At 53.5% G+C, this 14,315-nt stretch overlaps 3 protein-coding genes across 3 annotated transcripts; 1 reads left to right on the top strand and 2 right to left on the bottom strand.

The window, feature by feature from the left end:
• Positions 1-2,279: 2,279 nt before the first annotated feature.
• CGCA056_v010876 (uncharacterized protein) lies at positions 2,280-3,809 on the top strand (the record flags this gene model as incomplete). The annotated part of the gene is made up of 2 exons (XM_037326123.1): positions 2,280-2,373; positions 2,566-3,809. 2 exons carry the CDS (start codon positions 2,280-2,282, stop codon positions 3,807-3,809), a joined length of 1,338 nt encoding a protein of 445 aa, XP_037175618.1.
• Positions 3,810-9,677: 5,868 nt separating this feature from the next.
• On the bottom strand, positions 9,678-11,957 carry SP1 (Subtilisin-like protease 1; the record flags this gene model as incomplete). Its single annotated transcript, XM_037326122.1, has 2 exons — positions 9,678-9,832; positions 9,899-11,957. The coding sequence occupies 2 exons, from the start codon at positions 11,955-11,957 to the stop codon at positions 9,678-9,680; spliced, it is 2,214 nt and encodes a 737-aa protein (XP_037176009.1).
• A 971-nt stretch (positions 11,958-12,928) lies between these two features.
• srr (putative serine racemase) lies at positions 12,929-13,837 on the bottom strand (the record flags this gene model as incomplete). The annotated part of the gene is made up of 2 exons (XM_037326121.1): positions 12,929-13,455; positions 13,513-13,837. 2 exons carry the CDS (start codon positions 13,835-13,837, stop codon positions 12,929-12,931), a joined length of 852 nt encoding a protein of 283 aa, XP_037176010.1.
• Positions 13,838-14,315: the final 478 nt, after the last annotated feature.

Raw genomic sequence — 14,315 nt, 5'->3', positions numbered from 1 at the left:
GGCTCGAGGTTAAGGGTCTGATGATAATAATAACAACCTTTTGTCCAAGGAACTCTGGCGTTTCTGTGTAGTTGGCCTCGTTGGAGAGTTGCCGTTTTTGGGTTTCGTTTTCCGTTTGGGATTTTTTCAGCCTCGTTGTCGGACTTTGAGTACCTAGATATGCTAAATCAAAGGGTGGAACGGGATTCATTCATGCACTTAGTTGAAGTTGGTTTGTTGTGAATAAGACTCATGTTCAAGGGGTTTGATGCTTTGTCACTGATACGACCAGGACAGGCAGAGCCCTACGAGGGGGTTCGCTGCCAGAGGCGGACCGAGGATGGGAGGAACCTTGGGAGGGTTGGATCGATCATCGAGCACGATATTATCTTTGATCTGCGCTGGGGGCCGGGGGCCGGGGGCGGAGTTGGGACTGGATGGGATTGAGGGGAAACGGGCTGGGCTTTGCTTTTTCTCGAAATCGCATCTCTCGTTGATTGCTGCAAGTCTTATTCTGCGGGAGGCGAGGGGGGGCAGGAGATGGGATGCAGTTGGCTTTATGCGAGGAGGCAATGCTATTCTTCTTTCGATGTGTCAAGATATTTCTGGTGTTGATGGGTTGATAGGCGCTGGTCTGTTGTGGGTGTGGTGCCGCAGGAGAAGGGGGTGCTATGCTGCGGTTGGTGTTGTTCAACTCAAACAAGAGGGAAATTCGATGTAATGCATCCAACCATCAACGTCCGTCTGTGAGTGACATCGACAACAACGCCTCAATGCTTCACCATGTTCCCCTTGCCTGAGCCCCCCTAAGCTAAGACGGGCAGGCACGAAAAAGACGGACGGGGGTCACGAAAGAGGACATGCGAGGGGCCGTGCATTGACTTGTGTTCTCAGCAGCAGCAGCAGCCGCAGCTGCCAGCACCCAGTACTGGACGGATACAGAGTGACGCAGCAGCAGCGATCTTCGTTGCTGGGGAACAGGGTGGTCTCCTGCTTTTTAGTGGGGTCCGACTGGCTGGCCCTGCGGCGGCAGCCCGGAAGGACCTGGAAGATGGTGGCCTCGCAGGGCTCGTGGTCCGCTGTGATTTGCCTGCCCAGCCGGTCGGGAGTCTGGCGTGAGCGTGGAGGGCAAGGCCTGGCGATGGCGGCAGTACTTGCACAAGTACATACATAGTAGCGAAGTAAACTGGTTGTGCTGTGCTAGACTGTTTTCGTAGCTGGGCAGTGTTGATTCCCCGACGCGGTGTGGTGGCTCCCGCCCATCCGCGTGTGTGAGTCTGAATTATGCCTGTGCTTTGCTTGTGCCTGGACCGGCTTCATTCGAATTGCTTGCAAGTGCACCGAAAAAAAGGAAATGGGAAGGCATCCACTTTAGAACGAATCTGGGGGCCGCAGAAAAACATTGCCATTGAACCCGGCCTCGCTAACAAGGACTGGACACTGGACGCGCTGCAAGGAGAAACTGGAGCCTTTTCCTGTCGCGTCGTCTTCCTCTTTCTCTTCCATCCCCATGCTCATAGCAGAGCGGCCCTTCTTTTACACTAATTTATCTGGGCTTTCCCCTTCTCGCTCGACCCTCCTTTCCCACCTCCTGTCAGAGGAAAATGACCTGACTGACGTAGCCTCCAAACACACGGCCCCGAGCAAGCAGAGACACACAAAACACACATACCCACGTTCGTCGGCTGTTTATTCCTAGGTGCCGTACCTAGGTAGCTTGCAGTGTACGAAATACCACTACCAGCCAGCCTTCCACTCCGTGATCCGGCCAGGCACCGAGCGGAGCGAGATTCTCGTTCTTCCCTGCATCGCATCGCATCGCCATTGCGCTGCTCTGCGCCTGCATCGCCTGCATTGCGCACCGAGGAAATTCGTCCCAAGCATCGCCCCGGACTTCCGCCCCAAGAAACGTCTGGAATCGCCATCGCTTGTCTTGTCCTGCTTGACGCAGAGCTGCAGCTCTCATTCCAACCCTCCCAAGAATCCCACGTCAGCCACCCCTCGTGCCCTCGAACGGCCGCCGCGACATCAGACGCACATGCTGCCCGCCGTTTTCGACCACTGAAGCGAACACACCCCCGATCCAAAAAAGACGAACGCGCTCCCCTCCCCCCAAACTTTCCCATCCTCCCGTCTGCCGCAACCACCATCCGCTGCTACATACTTGAACCGCCTACCAACCGTACCTACCTTACTAGTACTACCACGCGCTACCCAACACCCAGCCCGCGAACTATCTTAACCTCGACCAGCCTACCCGGACTACTCAACCTCAACAAGACGGACAATGAACGAGAGACATGCCCAGTAAAATCCAAAAACCACAGAAGCAACAGACGCAGCGCATCCCCTCTAATCCTCCCCAAGTCCCCGAATTCCAGGGCTTCATTCTCGGTAAGGGTCCCCGTCCTTCCCGCTGTTTGCTTGAAACCTCGCCCCGTCCGCCGCCAGTCCACCACTCCTGAAGCCTCTCTCGATCGACGTCGCTTCCGTCCTTGTGCCACTACTTTCGACGGCCCGAGACAGAGGGGGATACGCAGATTTCTGGGGAGAATTCTCTTTGGCTAACTTCTCCTCTCACCATAGACACCCGCAAAGCATCCTCAGCGAACCCTTCCTCGGCGGCGACCACAACGACGACAACCACCCCGTTAAATGGTCCACAGTCCAACCGCAGCCTCGCAACATCAACCGCCGGTGCTGCCCGCAACGTTAGCATGAGCACTCGCTTCGACGGGAACACCAGAATCCAGTCGACGAGCAGCCCCTCCCCGTCTCCCCGAGGCACCCAAAAGATGGTCCAGACCATCCGCACAGTACCCAGCTTCGAAGCCGCGAGCGACACGAGCTCCGACACCCACCACTCCCGCAACTCCGCCTTCTCATCCTCCGTAAACAGCAACGCCAGCGCCGTCAGCATGGCCTCCAACCACCAAGACAGAACGCCCCCGAGCGTGAAGCTAAAACAGGAATGGTCCAACGGCGACGCAACCCTCAAGCCGAGGGACGGCTCGCCCCCCGTCGACGACGACGCCGCCGCCGCCGCCGAATCCCAAGGCGCCGGCTGGGACTCGACCATCGGCAAGGCGGGCCTGGGCAAGACGGGCCGCGTCATCAACAAGCTCGTCAGCGACAACGAGGCCCTCAAGCGAGACATCCAGATCGAGCGGTTACGGGCCGAGGAGGCGAAGCAGGCCGCCAAGCTCGTCGAGGACAAGATGGAGCGCCTGATCAGCGACTACGAGAGCCGCCTGCTCGAGGCGAGCGTCACCAAGACGCTGCTCAGCCGCAAGGAGCGCCAGGTGGAGACGCTCCAGGGGAACGTGGAGCTCGAGAAGAAGCGCACGACGGACGCGCAGGCCAAGGAGCAGATGTGGCGCGACGAGATGGAGAAGATGCGGTCCAGCACGACGAAGCAGGTCGAGGACGCCAACACGCACGCCGCGCTGATGGAGGGGCGGTATAACGCCATCAGCTCGCACTGGAAGGACCAGGGCGACGAGGTGAAGCGAGCGCATCTCAAGCTGCGTGCCGAGATTGCGGGGCTCGTCGAGGAGAGGAGGAGGGACGACGACAAGATCACGACGCTGAGGGACCTGTGCGACCAGCAGGACGGCAACATCAAGGAGCTGCAACGGCAGAAGGAGGACATGGAGAAGAAGTTTTCGGATTACAAGACGGGGCAAGAGGAGGCGTTGAAGAGCATCAAGACAAACGCGGCGGAGAGGGAAGCGGAGCAGGAGAGGTTGTTGGAAGAGACGAGATCGACGTTGGCAAAGTTGAAGTGGGCGTTGAGCGTAAAAGAGAACGTCAAGGACTTGTTGCAATGATCTCGGTCACGCTGCCTCCAGACGGCACAGGACCTTCCACCGCCGCAGCCGGACCTCCTCTCATACGATACCAGCTCCATCCCGTAACCTCTGGCCGGCTATACCCACATTTACAATTTACCGCGATAAAACACGGACCACCCAGCACACGAGGAAAGATGTGCATACCGAACCACGCCGGCCACAGGCCATAGACCAGACCAGGCCTCGGATCAGAGAACTTCACTTTGTCTTTTCTTCTTCTTCTCTCGATCGACGGCACACTCCTAAGGAAACCGAGTCAAACACGACAGAATAGAAAAAACGAAACCCGGGACGGATGGCGGATAGGAAAACATTCCTTTTCTCACATTTCTGGATACAGAGACTTGGCTACCGCTCCTTGTTTCTCTCCATATCGGACGGAAGGGGAACCTAGGCATCGGAACCGCGAATAACTTACACAAAACGCACATTGGTCTGCACTTGATTGTCCACAAAAAAAGAGCATCAAGAAGAGAAAGATACTAGGGAATCGGAGTTTAGGGGCGTTCTTGGGGAACGGGGGCGGCCGGATGCCAGGGAATGCATGAGATTTGCGTTCGCCCCTTTGTTGGTGTCTACTTTGTTTCCCCCTTGCCCTCGAGGGTAGGACACTTGCTGAATGGGAGTATCGCCGCCGCCTGGGGGGGGGGGGGGGGGGGGGGCAAGGAGTGGGTAGACTTTGGATTGTGCGGGTTTCTTTTCTTTTTAAACTTCCTACGTCCGAGGACGGCGTGTTGGGGCATAGTTGAGACCATTGTCTTTTGAGAATCAAATCATATTGAACAAGTTCATGAAGCTGTATGTGTGTTGAATGTGTCTTCGGGCTGAGTTGAGGCAGAGAGGTAAGCCCTGGTGAAAGGCGTGCTGAGATCGCTTGTGGGTAAGTGAGGTAGTAAGTCGTGAAGACTCTGGCACGCATCTCAGTCTACCTATTTAAAGGCGGCTCCTCGTGTAAGTGCCCTTGACACAAGACACAATCAAGTCGTCAAACCGGTCCAGTAAATGTAACGGCCAAGTGCGTTTTCAGCTTCCAGACATGCGCGCCAGGCATCATGCCATCGTATCCTACGGGAGTGAAAGCCAATGTAACCAGTATGGTACTCATGTATTCCCAGTATATCAAGGCGACAATCAAGGACGACGGCAACGCAACTCGGACAGGCTTGCGGTGATTTTGAGTGGGTGTCGTCTAAGATGGCTGCTTAGATGTCTTACAAGACTGTAGCGCACTATCGCCTTCGCTAACCATAATGCGCATGGATTCACAAGTGCGCAATGTGTTGTTCTTCGGCTACAACTTCCAAGATTCCCAGCACCGGCCTGCTGATATACCAGTCCTTCTGTCCTCTGCATCAGCCCGATAGAACGGAGTCTCGCGTGTGTCGTGGTCAAAGACTCAGAGTGAAGACCCTTGGACACCCTTAAGTTTGAGAAGGTTTAAATGTCACGGGAAGTGACGAAACTTGAGTGTCTTTACGACAACAAATTTGCGGCTTCCATACCTAAGCAAGCGTGCTCATGCAGCTGGCCTCTTCATTGTAAGGGCTTGAAATGTTCCGATATGTCGATCTGCGTGATCTGAGCCGTGTCTTGGTAGTTGAGTCTCCGTCTCTACCGAAGTATTCAACAATACGCACTCCTGGCTGGACAGCGACATTGAAAGGTGCCGAGCGAGCATACAAAAGCTGTCGTAACAGAGAAGGAGATCGCGTTCAAAGATATGCAAACGCGACTCGTCATGCGTGAGCTAGGCTTGCTCGAAACGTTCTCGCACCAATGCTTGATCTCTTGATTTGAGAAATAGGCAGGGGACCGGATGTGCAGTCATATAAATAGTCATTCGCCCGGTTAGTTGTGGGTGATCACATGATACTTGAAAGCGCACCCTCCAATGTTTCCGTGGGCCCTATACACTAACGACTGCGCAATGGTAGAGTCGACTAAACCTCCCGCCATCCGCCTGCCCAGGTTGGGAGAAGTATAAAGACACTCAAAGACTCAAAGAATGGAGATCTTTGGGAAATTGAAGCTTCTTCAGGTAAGTGCTTCGATAAGCATTTGAAAATGCACACCAGCCCCCGAATCCGAACTCTCACTGACTTACGGTTTGGAATAAGGGCACCAGAATGCAGTCAACGTTGTCGCCGCCTATCCTCGGGGTTTTGTGAGTATTCCGCTGATATTCCGTTACGTGTTCAGGACATTGAGAGTATTGATACCGAGCGTTCTCTTTGGCAATGCCATGCAAATAGCGCGACATAGACTGGTCTTGCCCGTTGTGAAAGAGGTGTGTGGTGTGAAGACAAGTGCTGAAACGATATGGAGACGCTGGGCCATCTAGAGCCATCAATTTATACCATCAAGAAGCTTTGAACTGCAAAAGACCATGTAATTTCAACATTGTTTAATTCATTCCTATCTTGGACTTTTTCTGCCCGTATGTCTCCACAACTCCACACCGCCAGCATCAACTCATGACGCTGGCTCTGGACACGCCTTATCGTAGTACTTGAACGGGCACTTCCCCTCTGGGTCTGCCGGCGCCTGGCTGACCATCTTCGGAGCGTTCTGGTCAAAGAACAGGCACACCTGGATACTGTAGGTTCCTCTGTCTTCTTGTCCAATAATGTAATACATAGTCAGTACGAAGATGCCATAAAACGTTGTTCCATGTAAGGGACTCACATTTGCAGTTCGCATTCCCCTCACAGAAACTGTGTGCGTACGGAATTCCCCCTTGGCAACCAACCTGCCCTCCAATCTCCCCGCTCACACCATCCGGGACTTGCGCTCCGCAGACACCACAGCTGGGAGGCCCGGTGGCTGTTGCGGCAGGAGAAGTTACCGTAGCGGTGACCGGACCGCCGGTCGTCGGGGTGCCTCCGTTGGGAATTCCAGAAGGTGCCGCGTGCCGCCGTTGGCGCGGCCGTGGCCGGTGCCCATGAGGGAGCAAGAGAACAAGCAGGAAGTTGCCGTCCCTCGAGGGCCCTTCTCATGACTCTGCTCTGTGCACCGCTGCTGCCGCCTCCGTTCACGGAGCACGCCTGTTGCGAGCCCCAGAGGTTCCAAGCCATGGAGGGGTATCCCGCCTCATGGGTGATGCGCGGGAATGAAGTTGCGCCGATGAGATCGCGCACGTCGGCAGCGACGCTACCCACGCGAATGTACTCGATGATAGTAGCGTCTTCAGTCTCCACGCCGACAGAGATAGAAACAACAGCTTTCCCTCGAAGATCTTTAGCCATGATATCTTTGGCGGCAGCCTGTAGGCCCTCGATGACGCCCCAAGCATCCGCGTCAATTCGAACCGTAACCAGGCCGGCGCATTTGGCAGTGCTTACTCCCTGGCCAACGATCTTGGAAGCTGCGCAGGTTCCGTGATCCGCATCCTCAACGCGATTTTCCTTGTCGAGGTTCACTTCAATGGTTTCTCGCCTAGCCTTGGAATCCGTCTTGAACTCATCGTGGTCCATGGCAATCTGCCCGATGTCGATGTGATATACCGTGATCCCCTCACCCGCAGGATCCTCGTAGAAGAAGTTGTTCATTGGTCTGGGGTGGTGTGGATAGAGTTCGGAGATCGAGCATTTTATTCTTAGTCGTTGGCAGTTGCGTGTAGCCCGCTCTCTTCGCCAATGGTGCGGCACTGGTCCTTGAGGGAGACTGACCCAGAGCCTGGTCGACCTCCGGATCCTTGTCCTCAGGATCCGGCGTCGGGTCCTTTTCAGCGGCACCCTTCTGATACAGATTACGTCGACGACGACGCGATCAGCCTTCACCTTACCGAGTTGGTCCGGTCTGAGCTTCGTGCGCCACAAGTAAGCAATGCCATTCTCATCTACAATAGAATTGAGTGGCTGATCGCCAACGATGGTTTTGAGGGTATTTCCAAAACCGTCTGAATCTGCTTTCGTAGTATTTCTATTTACGAAGATCATGTATTCGGCGGCCGTACCAGTGGGGGCGGCTGATGAGGTGGTCGGGCTTCCTGAAGTTGAGGCAGGTACACTTGAACTGGTCGCATTCAAGTGTACCTTAGAAGGTATCTGTTGCTCTGAGTTCTTGGTTGCCTCGTTCACTGGGTCGTCTGGGTTCTCTGGATTCTGTGCAGTTGATCCAGCAGTAACGGCAGCACCGCCGGAACAGCTGTCGTGACGCCATTCAGGGTGAAGAAGCCGCCCCCGACACAACGACTCCCGTATCCATAACAACAGTTTCTTCATTGCTGGCGATGACGATGATTGGAGGTTCGGGTGACGTTCTTGAGGATGCTGAGGAGGACGCCCGTGTTGGAGTGACAGGAGGAAGCGTGGGTGGTAGGGAGTAAGAGGCGCTCGACTGGGAGGCAGAGTAAGGGACCAAAGAGCTGGAAGGCGATAGGGAAGACCGCAGTGGTTGCGAGGACCACTGCGTAAGCAGAGGTCTGATTACGCCAGCTCCTGGCCCCAAACATCGAAGTGGGCACTTCCTGGCAGCAGCATAATGCAATGGAAGTACTTAAATGCGTGCAGATCGTTGCACCCAGGTTGTCAGCACGCTTCTACAGCCATGACTTTATGGACAAAATTGTCCTAACGTTGCCCTGAGGTAATACCGTGACGGTGTGTTAATTTTTGGGATACCAGTCACCAAGTCATTGATTGCATGAAAGACGAACTTGTCTGTGAGCTTGCCCAGTGAGATCACCGGACGTTAAATGCACCGCCTCTCATTAAACCTGAAAGCCTTCGAGTCTCACGATACTAAAGCAATCACAATTGTAATAGCCCAAGAGAATACGCGGATCTGTCCACGGATCTGTCCACATCGAGGTACGGTTTTCATCAGAGAGCAATCCACGGATTGCTTCTTATTGGAACAGCCTTGACCTGAGATTGAAGAGCAGTGTTCTAACTAACTTGAGGTAAAACAGTCGAAGGAACGCTCCGATGCGAAGACTCAGCCGGTCTTGTGAACTCGAGGGGATCCTCGCAACCAACTTGGCTCACTCGGGGGGGTGGCAAGTCTAAGCCTATTTTGATTAGGTCAGGAGCAGTCCGAAAGCATATAAGTACAGTCCAAGCACTTTCTCGGTACACATGGCTCTGGCACTTACAGATTTCTGCGAGCATCCCCCAAGGTAGGACATAAGGCAATGAGGACAGATTCTTGTTACATCTTTTGGAATAGTTCGACGGAGCGTTTTCTTCCTCTTCTGCTGACGTGGATTATCAAGTGATATTTTGCCCACATGAAGGCTCAGCTGGTATGTGGCGCGAGGCTTATTGGAAAAGCACCATGTAACAAAGTGAACGGTTTTGAAATAGCAGACGCTGCGGTATGAAGAGAGGTAACCATTCCTTTGTGCTCCGTAACATGGGCATGTTTTTTTTTTCTTTTTTGTTGTGTTTTTCTACTTCAATCGTTGTTGGCTTATTGACTTTCAACTTAGCTTGTCGGAATCAAGCTACCGACCGGGCAAATTTGTTCCACCGTCTCTCACGGTATCTTCAACTACCCATCTTATCTCTGTCCAGCCCAAACGGTGTCATCTCACTCGGAGACTGAGAAAGGTTGAGGTTTTGGTCTGCCGAAGGTGACAAAGCTGAAGATTCAATTGCACAAATCCCGGACAAGCAACCAGTACAATGTCGTAAAGGAGATAATAGAGGTTACAGGTGAGTTCATACACTGATGGATGTATGTACAAGTTCTCTAACTATCTCTAACTAATCTACATAGAACACAACATCCAAACCGAAGAAGAGCTTGCGGCGTCGCCGGATGTGGGTAGCGGTATGAAATTCTAACCTAGTAGTTGTCTTGAGCAGACGCCCACAATAGCCATTCATGCACCAAGGTCCTTCATGGTACAGGGCATGCCTTATCGTGGTATCTGAAAGGGCATTTGCCCTCGGGATCTGGCGGAGCTTGGCTGACGATTTGCGTAGCCGATTCCGTGAACAGAAGGCAGACAGGAATGGTGTATGTCCCCCGGTCTTCATTGCCGTAAGCCCAAGCTATCATGTTCGGTCAGCATGTCATGTCCAGATCAACATCGCGAAAGAGACAGGATCAAGACTTACATTTGCAGTCGGCGTTAGCTTCGCACGAGCTCCGGGCATACTCAGCGCCGTTGCAGCCAACCTGTCCTCCCAAATTGCCTGCATTGCCACTGTCGAGCATGGCGCCGCACAAGTTACACGTCGGCGGTCCAGCGGTCGCCGTCTCCGTGACCGAGGTTGTCGTCGCCGTAGGCACGTCGCTTCCCGACGGCGGAGCGTTGCCGGCCGGGGCTGAGGCTGTCGGGGCGGCTGAAGCGACCGAGGTGGGCGCATACGAACACGCCTGGCCCAGGTCACGCCTCATAGCGCGCTTTGCTCTCCTTCCGGTTCCGCTGTTCGGGATGGAACACGATTCGGCCAGGTCGTGCCCGTTCCAGGCGATGGGAGGGTATCCTGTCTCGGCAACGCGGGGGTACGAAAGGGCACCCGTCATGTTGCGGAGCGTCTCGGCCACCTTGCCTGGCGTCAAGTCGCCAGCAAACTCTGGGTGTGACATCCAGTATGCCACCATACCAGCAACCTGGGGTGCGGCGAACGAAGTACCTGAATCTGTCGCGAGACCAGTCAGGTCGAGAGGATCCGCGCACTTGATGTCGGCACCGATGGCATACGTCGTCACGAGATTACCTCGCTGGCTTCTCGGGGCTATTTTGAAATCCCTCCCTGCGTTGCCTACCACGATGACGGGGAAATCCTTCGCCATCGTTGCCGGCAACTTGTCGGGCTCGGTCAGGCCGTCCAAGAACTTGTTTCCGGCTGCCGCGACAATAGGAACGTCCAAGGCGACGAAGGACCTCATGACGCTGCGGAATGAGGTCGTATAAATGGCGTCGGGCGCCCTCATGAGAATGGACGTTGTGACGACGGCCTTACCTTTCAGGCCCTTTTGCTTGATCTCATTGGCGGCGGACTGGAGACCGCGAAGTAGACCGAACTCGGTGAAGTCAATACGCACTCCGACCAGATTCGCGCGCTTTGCAGCTCCGGTCGTTCCGCCGACAGTCTTGGAAGCGACACACGTCCCGTGCTGAGTATCTTCCAGCGTGAACTTCTTGTTCCTGGCAACGTTCAACTCCCGGCGGGTGATGTCGGGGCTGGGCGCCCTGAACTCTTCATGCTGCAAGTCGAACGGGCCGGTATCAACCACATAGATGGTAATACCCTGGCCGGCGAAGTCGTCATATCGATAGTTGGGGAGTGCTTCCTTCTCCCTCGGCGGCGTCGAAAGCACACGGAGGTCAAAGATGTCGTTCTTGGCGATCGGTGTCTGCGTGACTTCGGCTCGCTTCTGCTGAGTGGCCGACGGTTGGGCTCCAGCCGGCGGATCATCATCGCGTGTCAGAGGGTCATTGATGTCCGTCCCGGCGATTACGCGGTCGTTCTTGACCTTCTCAAGTTGATCGGGGGTGAGGTTTGCACGCCAGGCATAGGGAACGCCGGCATCATTCACAATGTTGTCTATGTTATTTGCACCAACCAGGCCTGCCAGGGTGTTGCCGAAGCCATCGGCGTCCGCTTTGACGGTGTTTTCCTTGGCAAAGATCATGTAGTCTACACCTGTGCCTGTTGGGACTGCGGACGACGATGTGCTCGAAAAGGGGATATCTGAACTGGTCGCGCTAACCGGCGGTGCGGACGAGGCCGGCACAGATGCTGGCCCCGAGTTTGTCGCAATGTCGCCGTCGTTAGACTTTGGTTTGTCTGGATCATCCGGATTGCTCGGGTCACCCGGGTTCGCAGCTGATGATCCGGCGACCACAGATGCACCTCCTGCGATAGGCGTCGTAACACCGTTGACAGTGAAAAAGCCGCCTATGCCAGCACCGACAACGACGACGCCGGCTGCAACGGCGACAGTCTCGCCATTGCTGACGGTCACGGTTGCCGGGGCTGAAGATGTTGCGGCTACTGATGAGGACACTGGTGTTGGGGTGATAGAGATGAACGTCGATACAGGGACACTGGTTGTGTTACGGAAACCAGAAATTGAAGGGAACGGAGACCTCACAGGTCCCGACTGTTGGGAGTTGCACACTGAAACAAGGGTGAAGAAAAGAGTGACTGCCTGAATTGAATACATAATGAGAGAAACGGCTAGGAAACCTGGCCCGCAAAAGAATGGATGTTCAAGGTCAGCGTGTAGACAGACTTGTCCCTGAGCCCTCTGTGTTTCTGGCGTGGGCTAGATCGGACGGTTTAAGTATGCCGCCTACTTTTTTTTCGAGCCTCTAGCCATAGTTCCCATAGCAGACCGCAATATGTTTGACATTTATTTGCACATATGAGAAGGCATGTTTTGTTGGATGTGAATTAACACCGAGTCATGGATCTGCGCGACCTCGTGACTGATGTCTATTTTTGACGTGCGCATAAAGATTTTAGATAGGCTCGGCAATGAAGGGGCCGTCCGTCAAACTTTAAACCCAAGGCATTTCCGCAATCTACACTAAATGGCAGACACACCTTATTCTTCTTGCGCGTGGCTTAGAGCCAGCCCCCAAGAACTATTGACATTGTGGGCCATAATCGATCGCGTTCAGAGTCTGTGGCTTGCTTCAGAACATCGTCTCTAATGTCAGGCCTGCACTTCTCAGAACACCCGTGAGCAAAATAAGGCGGCGTGCATCGCCGGCTAAGACGGCCTTTTTAATTAATACCACAGTTTCAAACATCTGTGACAAAGGCACACCGATAGTCGTATAGCAACTATTACGTATTGTTGTCTTACGAATTAACTTCAGCCTTTTGTATCGCGCTTGCGACTACGCCCAGGCCCACAAATACACGACCGGCGAGCATTTAATGCCGAGCCTGAATTCTGAATTGGTGATTGTTTGGGCGATAAGGAAATCTTGCTCTGCTATGATACGTGAAAACAACATCCAGATGTTGGGATTTGATGTCCGATGTGGGAACATTGAAATTTGTTTATGGGATGGTCTTAGTTGAAGACACACGTCAAAGTTTTTTCTGTTCAACAAGAACAGACCTCTGATAGTAGAGGTTGTTACTACTGGTTGATTGGCTATATTTGTCTATAAACTGCAAATGTTAAAGGCGATAATCAAATCCTAAAAGATCAGAATTTCGAAGGAAAAGAAATGCTCCAACGACGCCGATCAAACCGTCCGCAATTAATCTGGTACTGGCCTCAGTAACTCGCTTTCCTGAATAGTAGCCTCTACGCCCGTCATCAGCGCCCTCAAACTCAGGCTCGGCTCCAAAAACCTTCACTCTTGTTCCCTCGCAGCTCAATGCCACGCCAGAAAGAAGACCGCCGCCACTGCATGGTGCGATAACGGCATCGAGGCTCTCGATCTGATCCTGCATCTCTAAGCCAACAGTTGCTTGGCCGAGAATCACGTCTGGATGGTCAAACGGCGGAACGAGACGAGCGCCTGTTTCCGAGACAATCCTGGCCGCGACAGCTTCACGGTCTTTGGGGTCGCAGACAACAACGTTAGCGCCATATCCCTTTGTGGCGTCAATTTTGTAAGGGCGAGTGGTGCTTGGCATCACAATGTGCGCTGTGATGCCATTCTCTCTGGCTGCCAGTGCCAATGCTTGTGCATGGTTTCCTGTATGCGATTGTCAGCTTTGATTCCGGGGGCTTAAGTGACTGTTCTCAATTTCACCTGCACTGAATCCAACGACTCCTTTGGTCTTTCCACCATTATCAAGCCACCCGGGTTCCTGTTTGAGTCTCTCAATGGCATGAAATGCTCCTCTAGCTTTGAAAGCACCTATGCGCTGCATGTTTTCGCACTTGAACCAGAGCCTGATGATAGGTTTGGCAGGCTTTCTGTCACCGAGGGTAGAAGATGCCCTCGGCGTGGACGCCATTTGGCTGAGAGTCTTGTTTGTGAGGACCGGAGTTTTGTGAACATGAGTCTGGATGAGCTTTCGTGCCTCAAAGACCGATTCTCTGGTCAAGGGCGGGCATGTTGCGAGACTCGCCATGGTTTCTACCGATTTTTATATCAATCTGAAAATGATTAACCTTGAGTCGAGCGTTCTCAAGAATCCGTGAGCGACTTCATATGTAGCGCTTCACTTGTATTAGTTGAAGTCTGAAGACCTTTGCGACTAACGGCCTTTGTACAGTTTTGGCCGAGGTAATATTAATATGGAGTATTATACAAGATGCTCACGTTGAGATGAACGAGTCAATTCAATCTTGCACCATGCGGTCTTCGGCTGCAATGCCCGAGGTGAACCTTATTGCCGCCTCGGCATAAATGAAGATGACGCCGGTAAATCGGCGGAGAAAGAAGCAAAACACCGAGGGAAACATTCCGATACCGCTCAATGATATTCCCAACTCATAGATGATACTCTCACTGAATAGCAAGTTACAAGCCTATTCCGAGAAAGACAAATATATCGGAACTCGCATCCGAAGGCGGCCAGTTCAGTCGTTTGAAATATTCCCAACTAT

The sequence above is a fragment of the Colletotrichum aenigma genome, assembly GCF_013390185.1.
Source record: "Colletotrichum aenigma strain Cg56 chromosome Unknown KSG_Cg56_contig07, whole genome shotgun sequence".
NCBI classification, from domain to species: Eukaryota; Fungi; Ascomycota; class Sordariomycetes; order Glomerellales; family Glomerellaceae; genus Colletotrichum; species Colletotrichum aenigma.
This window is presented reverse-complemented; position numbering and strand designations above follow the sequence as displayed.